The sequence below is a fragment of the Lithobates pipiens genome, unplaced genomic scaffold (assembly GCF_037356315.1).
Source record: "Lithobates pipiens isolate NorthernLeopardFrog02 unplaced genomic scaffold, aLitPip1_a1.2 Scaffold_18, whole genome shotgun sequence".
Lineage (NCBI taxonomy): Eukaryota > Metazoa > Chordata > Amphibia > Anura > Ranidae > Lithobates > Lithobates pipiens.
In genome coordinates this window covers 97,397,850-97,410,253 of record NW_027507758.1, presented here as the reverse complement: position 1 = coordinate 97,410,253, position 12,404 = coordinate 97,397,850, and the positions used below count along the sequence as shown (strand labels likewise).

The window sequence follows — 12,404 nt, the reverse complement described above, 5'->3', positions numbered from 1 at the left end:
CACCCATAAAATGTGCGATAACATGTGTCATAAATGAGCAAGAATGCAACACTCAGGTGTGAATGCCACCTTAGGGCTTGTTTTCACTTGCGGTTGGGGGTGGTAAAAACAGGCGCATCAGCCACTATGCTTTTTTCTATGGCTGAGCCTGATGTATTTGTAAACTTAATTTTCTGCATAACAAGAAATGCATCCCCTTACCATCTTGCCATGGAACACATGTGTATTCATCAGGGGAGTGTGCAAGTTAATGATATCACTATGCACCTATCTTTGATGTTGAAACCCCTAATCTGCATACCTGTTGCAGGTCAATTTGGACCAGGTTGTGAAGCTAGAGGATCAGCATCACAGCCAGACAAAGAGAATTTTCCAAAGAAGAACAGAGAACAGTAATAACTACTTTTCTGCTGACAGCTTCACATTTACTGATAAACAGAAAATATTCTCTATGTGTTCCTATTTTTTTACATCTGTTTTCATGTATAGTATATTGAATATGTCAATAAAAAGGAAGTATAAAGGCCATTATTGAAACTCATGATATATTAGATTCACTAGTAAATTATTCACAGACTGTTCAAAACATCCATTACCAGTGAGTTTGCATTGCAGCATTGCCATCAATTTGTAACATAACCGTATCTACTCGCCCACGCTATAGTCACTCTTTTTTTTTCTTATTTTCCTTTATGTCACCTTCCTCTATTGTATCTCTAAACCTAGTCCCCAGAGAGCCACGTGACAAGCCAAGATTGATTGGCTGCCTTCTTTGGAAAATGATTGAGCCTGGCTATTTTCAGGTGACATATTCTAATGGCTAGCTAAATAATGGACTTTCTAATGACCAGTTTGAAGATCGGTGCTTTACACATCGTAAATTGACTTCATTTTTATGCATTCACAAATAGATAGGTCTTAATTCTTGTCACCCGTCCTCAAACATCACTTAAGCCACTTGTTAAAGTGTGTGCACACCTACTGTATATGCTATAAAATTGCCACTTATTCCAGTTTTTCAGTTTTGCCAGTTTTCAATACAGATGATATATACTGTATGTAAATATTAAATATACAAAATGAAAGGTCAATTTTAATTTTCATGGTTATCCTATTGCTTGTCCATCTAATGTACTATCATCTTTCTGTCTAAGCCCTACTCGTATTAGTGAAATCATGGTTTCCACATGTTACACTTATTAGAGACAGTTCACTTAAATGGCAAGCTGGATATATAGTACACTCACCGGCCAATTTTTTTAGGTACACCTGTTCAATTGCTTGGTAACACAAATTGCTAATCAGCCAATCACATGACTTGCTGCAGTACAAATGGAGCATCAGAATGAGAAAAAAAAAGGGATTTCAGTAACTTTGAATGTGACATGGTTGTTGGTGCCAAACAGTCTGGTCTGAGTATTTAAAAAATTGCTTATCTACAGGGATTTTCACACACAACCATCACTAGGGTTTACAGAGAATGGTCCGTAAAAGAGAAAATATCCAGTGAGTGGCAGTTGTGTGGACGAATGAAATGCCTTGTTGATGTCAGAGTAGAATGGACAGACTGGTTTGAGATAATAGAAAGGAAACAGTAACTCAAATAACCACTCGTTACAACCAAGGTATGCAGAATACCATCTCTGAATGCACAACACATCGAATCTTGAATCAGCTGGGCTACAGCAGCAGAAGACCACACAGGATGTCACTCCTGTCAGCTAAGAGCAGGAAACTGAGGCTACAATTTGCACAGGCTCACCAAAATTGGACAATAGAAGATTGGAAAAACGTTGCCCGTGCTGAAGAGTCTCAATTTCAGCTGTGACATTCAGGTTGTAGGGTCAGAATTTGGTATAAACAACATGAAATCATGGATCCATCCTGCCTTGTATCAACGGTTCAGGCTGGTGGTGGTGTAATGGTGTGGGGGATATTTTCTTGGCACGCTTTGGCCCTCTTAGTACCAATTGAGCATCATTTAAACAATATGGCCTACCTGAGTATTGTTGCTGACCATGTCCATCCCTTTATGGCTACAGTGTACCCATCTTCTGATGGCTTCTTCCAGCAGGATGATGCACCATGTCACAAAGCTCAAATCCTCTCACCACTGGTTTCTTGAACATGACAATGAGGTCACTGTACCCCAATGGACTCCACAGTCACCAGATCTCAATATAATAGAGCACCTCTGAGATGAGGTAGAACAGGAGATTCACATCATGGATGTGCAGCCGACAAATCTGCAGCAACTGCGTGATGCTATCATGCCAATATGGACCAACATCTCTGAGGAATGTTTCCAACAACTTGTTGAATCTATGCCACAAAGAATTAAGGCATTTCTGAAGGCTAAAGGGGGTCCAACCTGGTACTAGCAAAGTGTACCTAATAAAGTGACCGGTGAGTGTATAGCTCTTTATTTATAATGCTAGCTATTCGAGCTGCACAATTAATTGTCAAGAATCGTTATCGCGATCTTGACTAAAGTGTTGCACAATTCTTTGTATGCAAAGAATTCTCTCTGCTGTTCAGAAACCACAGCCCTCAAAAGAAAGGTAGAGAAAAACTGGGCAGTCTGCCAAGAATCAAAAGATTTTTTATCAGTTGAACTTAAGTATAAACATTGGAACAATTTGTCAATGGAATAGACTTTGTGTGTGTAAGGCCCCTTTCACACTGGGGCGGTGCGGGCATTGGCGGTAAAGCAGCGCTAGTTTTGCCATTGGTATAGCCACGCTGCCCCATTGATTTCAATGGGTAGCAGCGGTGAAGGAGCAGAGATTACACCGCTACTTCACCACTCCAAAGATGCTGCTAACATGACTTTTTTTCACCGTCCTGCCAGCGCACCGCTCCAGTGTGAAAGCCCTCCGGCTTTCACACTGGAGTGAAAGGAGCCGTTTTTTTTCAGGCGCTACATAGGCGCTATTTTTAGCGCTGTAGCGTCTGAAAACCGCCTCGTGTGAAAGGGGTTGTGAAAAAAGTTTAACCACTTAAACAATAAACCTTATTCTGACATTTGTTGATTTCAAGTTAAAATCATTTTTTTTTTTGCTAGGAAATTACTTAGAACCCCCAAACATTCTATATATTTTTTTAGTAGACACCCTAGAGAATAAAATGGTTGTTGCAATATTTTATGTCACACTGTATTTGCACAGCGATCTTTCAAATGCAATATTTTTTGGAAAAAATTACTTTAATGAATTAAAACAAAAAAAAAAAAAAATTACCAGTAAAGTTAGCCCAATTTCTTTGTATAGAATGAAAGATTTTGTCGTAAGAATCGTGAGAGAATCATGATCTTTTTATTCTAAGCAAAAAAATTGTGATTCTCATTTCGGCCAGAATCGTGCAGCTCTACTAGCTATGCTATAGGGCCACATTTCTGCATACACTATTAGTAACAAGAGTATGAAGAATGATTTGGATTCCTGTGCCTACCTTTGTTACTGTAAAGCCCCGTACACATGAGCGGACTTTTCAACATCCAAAGTCTGACGGAATGGAACATGCTTCAAATTTTTCCGACGGAACTCCGCCGAACCCAGTTCCTACCGAAAAATTCGCTCGTGTGTATGCTATTCCAACGGACTAAAACCGACGCTAGGGCAGCTATTGGCTACTGGCTATGAACTTCCTTATTCGAGTCCAGTCGTACGTCATCACGTTCGAATCCGTCGGAGTTTGGTGTGATTGTGTGTGGCCAAGTCCGCTCAATCGAAAAGTCCGTCAGAACTCTGTCGGAACTCCGGCAGAACTCCGGCAGAACTCCTTCGGAAGTCTGTCGGACATAAGTCCGCTCGTGTGTACGGGGCTTAACTTGCCAGCACCTGCTTTGTTAAAGAGGAAGTAAACCACAGTGAGTTTTACTTTCTCTTTTGTTCCCCAAAAGGCCTGCAAAGTAAAAGCATAATGGGCCGTACTGTCCCCTGTGCATGCCGCGTCCATCTTTGCCCCTCTTCATTCCGGGGCCGCAGACTCCGGCTCTGTGACCGGCGGGAGTCGCGTGACATCACTTCAGTGCATGCGCGTGGGAGCCGCCAGTCATGGCAAAGGGGGTCCGTTTCTTCACAGCACATGCGCAGATGATGACATTGGTGCACTACAAGTGAAATATCTCCTAAACGCACACGTTAAGGATATATTTCAACTACTTATAGGTAAGCCTTATTCTATGCTTACCTATAGATAAAAGACAAACAAAAGGGTTTACAACCACTTTAAGAAACAAATGTGATGATTCAAAATAAGTGGGGGGATTTTAGGTCACATCCTATATTAGATACAGCATATAGATTAGACAGGACAATGACAAAAAGAATCTTTGAAGGCAGTAGGGAAAAACAAAAGATAAAGGAGGGGCATGGCGTGCAAAAATAACTTGAGAAAAGAACAAAGAAATAAATCAACCAAAAATGGTGTGCTGGCCAACTTCATTTAATTCCAATGCAGCTGTATGTTTATATATTTTCCCTGCAGTATTTGGCATCTGTGGAACATATATATATGTAGCATCCACTAATAGGGACCTCAGGGATGAGGGGGGACAGAGCGAGAGTTTGCCTGTACAATAAATTTAATTTAATTCCAGCAGAGCCAGAGTCTTCATGTCTATAAACAATAGCATTTGCTAGCTTCCCTTACAGCAATACAGCAGATGGTCACTGCGTGTCCCAAAACTGCTCTCCAACAGTGCGCCCTCCTCTACTTCCTCTGTCCTGGAAAGGACCTCATTTGGTTTGTCGCCGTTACAGTAGATCCTCTCCACTTCATGGACAGCAAGAAACAACCAATGTCCCTCTCTCGCTCCCTAATGCCTCTTTCTCTCTCTACCTCGGGGGGAACGCTATTCAACTCTTACCTCAAGTTCTTTCTATGTTGAGTGTTTCTAGAACCTAATAATCTCCTCTACCTTGGTCTCTCTGTAGCTTCAATCAACCTACTTTTTTATAGTTTTTTTTAGTTGATATTTTTACCTCTAAACAAATGCTTCATTGGTATGTGATAGAAGTAATTGTAGATGCAAAAAATATAAATATGGATTAATAGAAAGTCTATTTTTAACAGTAAACAGAATATTCTTTAAACATTACAATTAAGACTTGCATCACAATCAGTGGCACCATCAGGAACATTCTTTCTTGTAGGTTAACTATTTCACATAGGGGACCAGAAGCTCTCCTTTCTCAGTTTGATTTCATCAAGAACGAGACCTCTAAAGCCCTCCAAGGATGCGTTGTAAATGATTCCATATTCCCTTGGAATGGAGAAAACCTTCCAGTATCTACATATCAATACCCTTATCTGAATTTTCCTTTAAGAGGAAAAAGGAAAACCCTAATTTGTCGGCCCCTACTGTCAAAAAGTGGTCTGTACCACCTACAGACAAGACACATTCTATCTTAACTGGAGAAAGACCACAATTCACAGGTTACATAGAGAAATCCTTGAAGGAGATACCCCCCCCCCCCCAAAAAAAAAGGTTGATATACAATGCATATTGAATGTATTCCTCATTCATTTATTTGTGAACGTCTTCAAAACTCACCTTGGGGTGCATGGATAAGTGATTCTTACTGTTGAGGCTTCGTTTCCTCCTGAACTTCGTTGCTCCACTGTCATAGAAATGGTATAAACTATCCGAAAAGGGTAGCTGAAAGAAAATACATTTATAAAGTTATTTTATAATACATATTTATGAGTACACGTACATGTAAAATAACTGCCGCCATAGTTGCATAATTCCCTCTATGTGTTAGAGCCAGTCTAGTTTACTGATAACCAAACAAGAAAAAATACCGCGCTACCTAGTGACAAACTAAAACATAAATAAAAAAACAAAATAACAGCTACAGTTCAAAAATTGTGAGATATACACAAAAAAAGACAAGAATAAAGAGAAATGAACTGTGCTAAGAGAACCCCAAAAAAAAAAACAGAAAAAACGTTCAGACTAAACGGTTGATGCGCTGACGTCATCGCTGTGCACCGTTTAGTCTGAATGGGTGATTGCTAGCCGGCCGGCCTTGTTCTTTATGTGAGACGCTTTTAATCTACTGCCTTGATGTAAGTGCATCTCTTTTATTCCTGTTAAAATTACCTTACGTATTTACACTATGGAGTGCCCTATTTTCATTTTTTTGGGTTCCAGTTCCTGATCGCTTTTTGAGTATCCTGTCTGCCCCTGAGTTTGTCATTTAGTGGTTGTGCTGCAATTGCATTCCAGTGGATGATCTCTTCTTACAAGATTTATTTAGCTTGCCTCTGGTAAGCGAGCAATTTACAAGCATACCCCACTTTTAAGTACACAATGGGGTTTATTTACTAAAGTTGGAAAGTGCAAAATCAGGCTCACTTCTGCATAGAAACCAATGAGCTTCCAGGTTTTATTACCAAAGCTTAATTGAAAAAGCTGGGGTTAGAAGCTGATTGGTTTCTATGCAGCAGTGAGTCTGATTTTGCACTTCCCAGCTTTAGTAAATAAACCCCATTGTGTACTTAAAAGGGGGTATGCCTGTATGCGGCGGTGGATCACTTTTGGGTGTTGACTGGATTCATTTCTCTCACCTCACTGGATTATCATCATTTTTATATTTTTTCTTTTTTGGCTTTACTTCACTGGACAGTCACTTTTGTTGTTTGTGTTTTGATTGACACAATTGGGATTACTTATATTATATGTATAAATAATTTTTCACTTTTATTTTTATACAATTGGATTACTATTTATTATTGTTATTATTATTTTTTTTCTTTTTATGATTCACATTCATATGAGGCTGTTATTGAATAATTTATTTATATTTCTTACTCAAATATGACACTTTTATTGCTATATTTATTAATCAATTAACTCTGATTCATTTTTTCAGTTTTTTTTTTTTGGGGGGTTCTCTTAGCGCAGTTCATTTCTCTTTATTCTAGTTTACTGAAAGTGGTAAAGGTAGACCATGCCTACACAGTGTGATAGCTAGCCCACTTATCCAGGGATGCAAGTAACAGGATGACAACACAAGGGTACAACTGAAAGACAGGTGCCACCTCTTCATGACAAGGTCACTTGGTATTTTATTAATTAAAGCTGTATATTTTAAAAGATTTACCAAACCTCTGAAACTATATTAACATGTTAAAGTGTATATATATATTTTTTTTCGTTTTTTGGATAGACATGGGATTAGAACTGGTGTCTGTGTCCCACTACTCGAGGGCATTTAGGGAAAGATTTCACAGACAGAAATAAAAATGTATTTCTTAGGGAGGCCAAACCCTGTCATATCTTTATTTCTGTCTCTTGTACATTGTCTCTCACTTTTTACCTGGTGAAACCATAATCATTGGGACATAAGTAAAGTGAACTTTCTCTAATGTCGCTCCAGGTAGCAGTAAACATGCCCCACTCATAACCCCACTCAAAAACATAGACTTTAAGGAATTGTACTGGTTGGTTTTTCACCTATTTTGAGATTTTGAGCTCCTGCGTTTCATTTTTATTTTTTTACTTTCTCTTTGCTTACAAAGCACCAGTTCTGCACCTGTGCTCATTCTATAGATATTAAAGTACTGACATATTCTTAGCAAACAGTAAAGAGCTTTAAAACAAGCCATTACTGACCCCTCTAGCTGATTGTACTCTGCAGTAATTAATTCTCAAAGATCCCCAAAGATCACAACCTAGACTCTAAAGTCAGGTTTTATTTAGTTTCTAATGGCATTTTCTGTGTGTTTACATTAGAGGACAATATAGCTCCCAACTGTCCCTGATTTGGAGGGACTGTCCCTGATTTGATGCAATGTCCTTCTTCTCCCCTCGTTTGTCCCTCATTTTGGTCTGATCTATATAGTTGTATATAAAATGCACTTTTTATCTTTCGAAAAGTGTTTTTCAGTTAAATCTTTCATCCAAATTCTAAATTGCTGCATTTGTAAATTTAAAAAGCCAATGTAAAGGAATAGTAGTTGTAAAAAAAAAGTCCTTGTAGATTTAATTAACCTTTTTTTTTGGTTAATTCTCCTTTAAGGGGTGTGGCAGGGGGCATGTCATTTGCCTACATACATTTGCTAGTAGGTGTCCCTCACTCCCATCTCAAAATGTTAGGAGGTATGGGACAAACAGGCTGCTAAGGTTTCGATGAAATAGTAAGGCCTCATGCACATTGGACATTAATTATAAAAATGGGAGTAGCATTAGCTGTAGAAAGCTGTAGCTGTAGAATGAGGTTTGCAGTGTTTTTGCAGTAGCGTTTTTCAGCTGCTGCGTTTTTAAGATTTCTTTTAGCAAAACTATGCTCCCACAAAAGCATTTGGCTCAAAAATGCTGATAAATGCTGAATATATGTGCTTTTCAGCGTTTTTCAGCATTTTTTAAGAGTTATTATCAGAGTTAGGCTTCATGTACACTGCTGCTGGTAAACAGACGTTTAGTAGCAGTTGTTTTTTTTTATCAGTTACCCCTGAACTCTCCTCTATGTTATCTTATCAGTACATTTACACAGGGTCGTTTATAGTTTTTTCTAGGCAGTTGAGTTTAGAAGCATTTTTTGGAAAGCAAAAAAATGTGTTCAGGACGCAAGTTCAGAGGCATTTGAAACGCCAAATACCTGTAACAGATTGTAAATGCGCGTAAACATGGTGACTCGCATTTAGCCACATTTTGTTTACAGGCGTTTTTAATGGAGATACATTTTTGACTATTTGCAACCCCCCCCCCCCCCCAACAAAAACATTCTAAATGCAAACATGGCTAAATTGGGTATGTAAACGCGGCAAAATTGACGTTTTTAAAGTTGGTTACTATCTGTCAAGTTAAATCATTCAGGGGAGGTTATGAAACGTCACGTTTACAGTAAGTCGCAGTCAACAGGCACAGGACCCTTTCTTTTCTCACACCAAATTCACAACATATAGATGTGGACCAAAACCATGGAATACTATGCTTATTACATGACCTGCGAACCTGTTTGTTCCTAAGCGCATCAAACCCGCTGTAAATTTGCATCAGTTTGAACCCAGGCTTAGAGCATTTTTACAGCTGAAAAACAATAGTTCTGGGGGGTTTTTTCCAGGTAGAAAACACCCCTGCCACAAATAGCTGATTACAGCCAATGTGTGCATGGACACATAGGATAATATGCTGGGGAGTTTACTGGCTGCAAAAAAAAATGCCTGAAGCCAAAAAACAGCAGCTGTAAAAACATCCAGTGTGCATGAGGCATAGTAAAATAACCGAGGTTTCAATGCCACTGTTGTGAACTTTGTAGATTTCCCAAAAGTTTCACTTGGTCCCAATACTCCTATACCTGACCATCGCTATGATGGCCATAATCCCTCAATAATACTTGGCAAAGGAAGGTGTGCAGCTAAGCGCAACACCAGAAAAGTCATTATGAACATATTAACCACTTCCCGACCGGCGCACACCGATGTACGTCGACAGAATGGCATGGGCAGGCAAATGGGCGTACCTGCACGTCCCTTTAAATTTGCTGTCCTGCCCTAAATCCGGTCACGGGTCCCGCGGACTCGATCACCGCGGGCATACCCGTGATCGTCTCATGGGGCGGCTGAACTAGGAGATGCCATTGTAAACAGCATTTCCCAGTTCTGCCTAGCAACAAGTGACGCTGATCTCTGCTCCATGTGATTGGAGCAGAGATCAGTGTTCACTAAAAGAAAGCCCAGCCCCCAACAGTTAGTAACACGCCCCTAGGAACACTTAACCCCTACACTGCCACCCTCTGGTTAACCCTTTCACTGCCAGTGTCATTTACACAGGAATCAGTGCATTTGTATAGTAGTGATTGCTATATAAATGACAATGGTCCCAAAAATGTGTCAAAAATGTCCGATGTGTCTGCCCTAATGTCGCAGTCACAATAAAAATTGCTGATCGCCACTAGGGATGAGCCAAACACCCCCCGGTTCGGTTCGCACCAGAACTTGCGAACGACCCCCGCGTTCGTTACGAACGTTCGAACCCCATTGAAGTCTATGGGACTCGAACGTTTGAAATGGAAAGTGCTAATTTTAACGGCTAATATGCAAGATAGTGTCCTAAAAAGGGTTTGGGGACCTGCCTCCTGCCTCAGGGGACATGGGTCACTGCAAAAAAAAGTTTTAAAAACTGCCGTTTTGGCGGGATTTTAATGACGATTAAAGTGAAAAAAAAGGTGAAATATTCCTTTAAATATGGTGCCTGGGGGGTGTCTGTAGTATGCCTGTGAAGTGCCACGTGTTTCCCGTGTTTGGAACAGTCCCTGCACAAAATGACATTAAACGGAAATAACACCATTTAAAACTGCTTGCGGTTTTAATGTTATATCTGGTTCCTGCAATATGGTTGAAAATCATTGAGAAAAATGGCATGGGTAGCCCTCCCTGCCCATTACCAGCCTATTTGGGTCTTGTACGCATATTAAGGGGAACCCCGTACCCATATTAAAAAAAGGAAATGCGTGTGGCCCCCAGGCCCTATATACTCAGAACAGCAGTATACAGGCGGTGCAAACAAGACAGGGACTGTGTAGGTTTGTTGTGTTAAGTTGAATCTGTTTGTAATTTTCAACCGGTACATTTTTAAAGTGTAGCTCCAGTCAAAAAAACTATTTTTAAGCTTTTTGGAAAACATAGGGAAGGGTTATCACCCCTGTATAATTTGTTTTGTCGTCCATCTTTTTTCATCTCACTTGCTGCTGTCTCCTTGCGTTTGCAAGTAGGAGATGTTTGTAAGTTGGATGTTTGAAAGTAGGGGCCTGCCCTATATTATAGCGGTATGTACTGGGTACAGAGCACGCAGACAGCACGCACTATCTCCTAACACTACTGACTGCAAGCTCTATTATTAACCACTTGACCACTGGGCACTTAAACACCCTTAATAACCAGACCAATTTTCAGCTTTCGGTGCCCTCACATTTTGAATGACAATTACTCAGTCATGCAACACTGGACCTATAGGAAATGTTTGTCCTTTTTTTCACACAAATAGAGCTTTCTTTTGGTGGTATTTAATCACCTCTCAGTTTTTATTTTTTGTGCTATAAAAGAAAAAAGACCGAAAATTCTGCGAAAAAATGAATTTTTCTTCGTTTCTGTTATACAATTTAGCAGATTAGTAATTTTTTCTTCATAAATTTTGGCCAAAATTCATACTACTACATATCTTTGGTAAAAATAAGTACAAATTGGTGGATATTATTTGGTCTTTGTGAAAGTTATAGAGCCCACAAGCTATGGTGCCAATATCTGAAAATTGATCACACCTGAAGTACTGACGGCCTATTTCCTTTTTTTTTTTTTTTTTTCCACAAAATTTTCATATTATCAGGTTATTTCACACACACAGCATATGCATACCACAAATTACACCCCAAAACACATTCTGCTATTACTCCCGAGTACGGCGATACCACATGTGTGAGACTTTTACACAGCGTGGCCACATACAGAGGCCCAACATGCAGGGAGCGCCATCAGGCGTTCTGGAGCACCCAGGCCAATTCTGACATTTCTCTCCTACATGTAAAAATCATCATTTATTTGCTAGAAAATTACAGAGAACCCCAAAACATTATATATATATTTTTTTTTAGCAAAGACCCTGGAGAATACAATGGTGGTCGTTGCAAATTTTTATCTCACACGGTATTTGCACAGCAATTTTTCACAGCGTTTTTTTGGGGGAAAAAACAGTTTTGTGCTTAAAAAACAAACAAAAAAAACAGTAAAGTTAGCCCAATGTTTGCATAAAGTGAAAGATGAAGTTATGCTGAGTAAATAGATATCAAACATGTCACTCTTCAAAATTGCACATGCCCGTGGAATGGCGCCAAACGTCGCTACTTAAAAAATCCCCATAGGCGACACTTTAAAAAAATTTTTACTGGTTACATGTTTTGAGTTGCAGAGGAGGTCTAGGACTAGAATTATTGCTCTCGCTCTAACGTTCTCGGCGATACCTCACATGTGTGGTTTGAACACCGTTTTCATATGTGGGCGGGGCTTACGCATGCGTTCGCTTCTGCATGCGAGCACATGGGGACATGGGCGCTTTAAACAAATTATTTTTTTTTATTGTTCATTTTACTTTATTTATTTTAGTTTGACATTTTTTTCCCCAAAAATATATTTTTGATCACTTTTATTCCTATTACAAGGAATGTAAACATCCCTTGTAATAGGAATATGGGGTGACAGGTCCTCTTTACAGTGAAATCTGGGGGTCAATATGACCCCACATCTCACCTCTAGGCTGGGAAGCCTGAAATAAAAAATAAAAAAAAGATTCTGGCTTTGATCGTACTGGCGAGTTGGTAGAAGCACCGGAGGGCGGTGAGGGGTGGGGGGCGTCTATGGCTGGGTATTTCAGGGTATCACCGAGTATGGCTGGGTATCTC

The 12,404-nt window shown here is 39.7% G+C and overlaps 1 protein-coding gene across 1 annotated transcript in view; it reads right to left on the bottom strand.

The window, feature by feature from the left end:
* The window catches only part of PCSK2 (proprotein convertase subtilisin/kexin type 2), a 302,085-nt gene that overhangs the window by 216,378 nt on the left and 73,303 nt on the right, over positions 1-12,404 (bottom strand). The window contains exon 2 of the mRNA XM_077485936.1: positions 5,558-5,662. Coding sequence (XP_077342062.1) covers positions 5,558-5,662 — 105 coding nt within the window. The remainder of the gene's footprint in view (positions 1-5,557; positions 5,663-12,404) is intronic.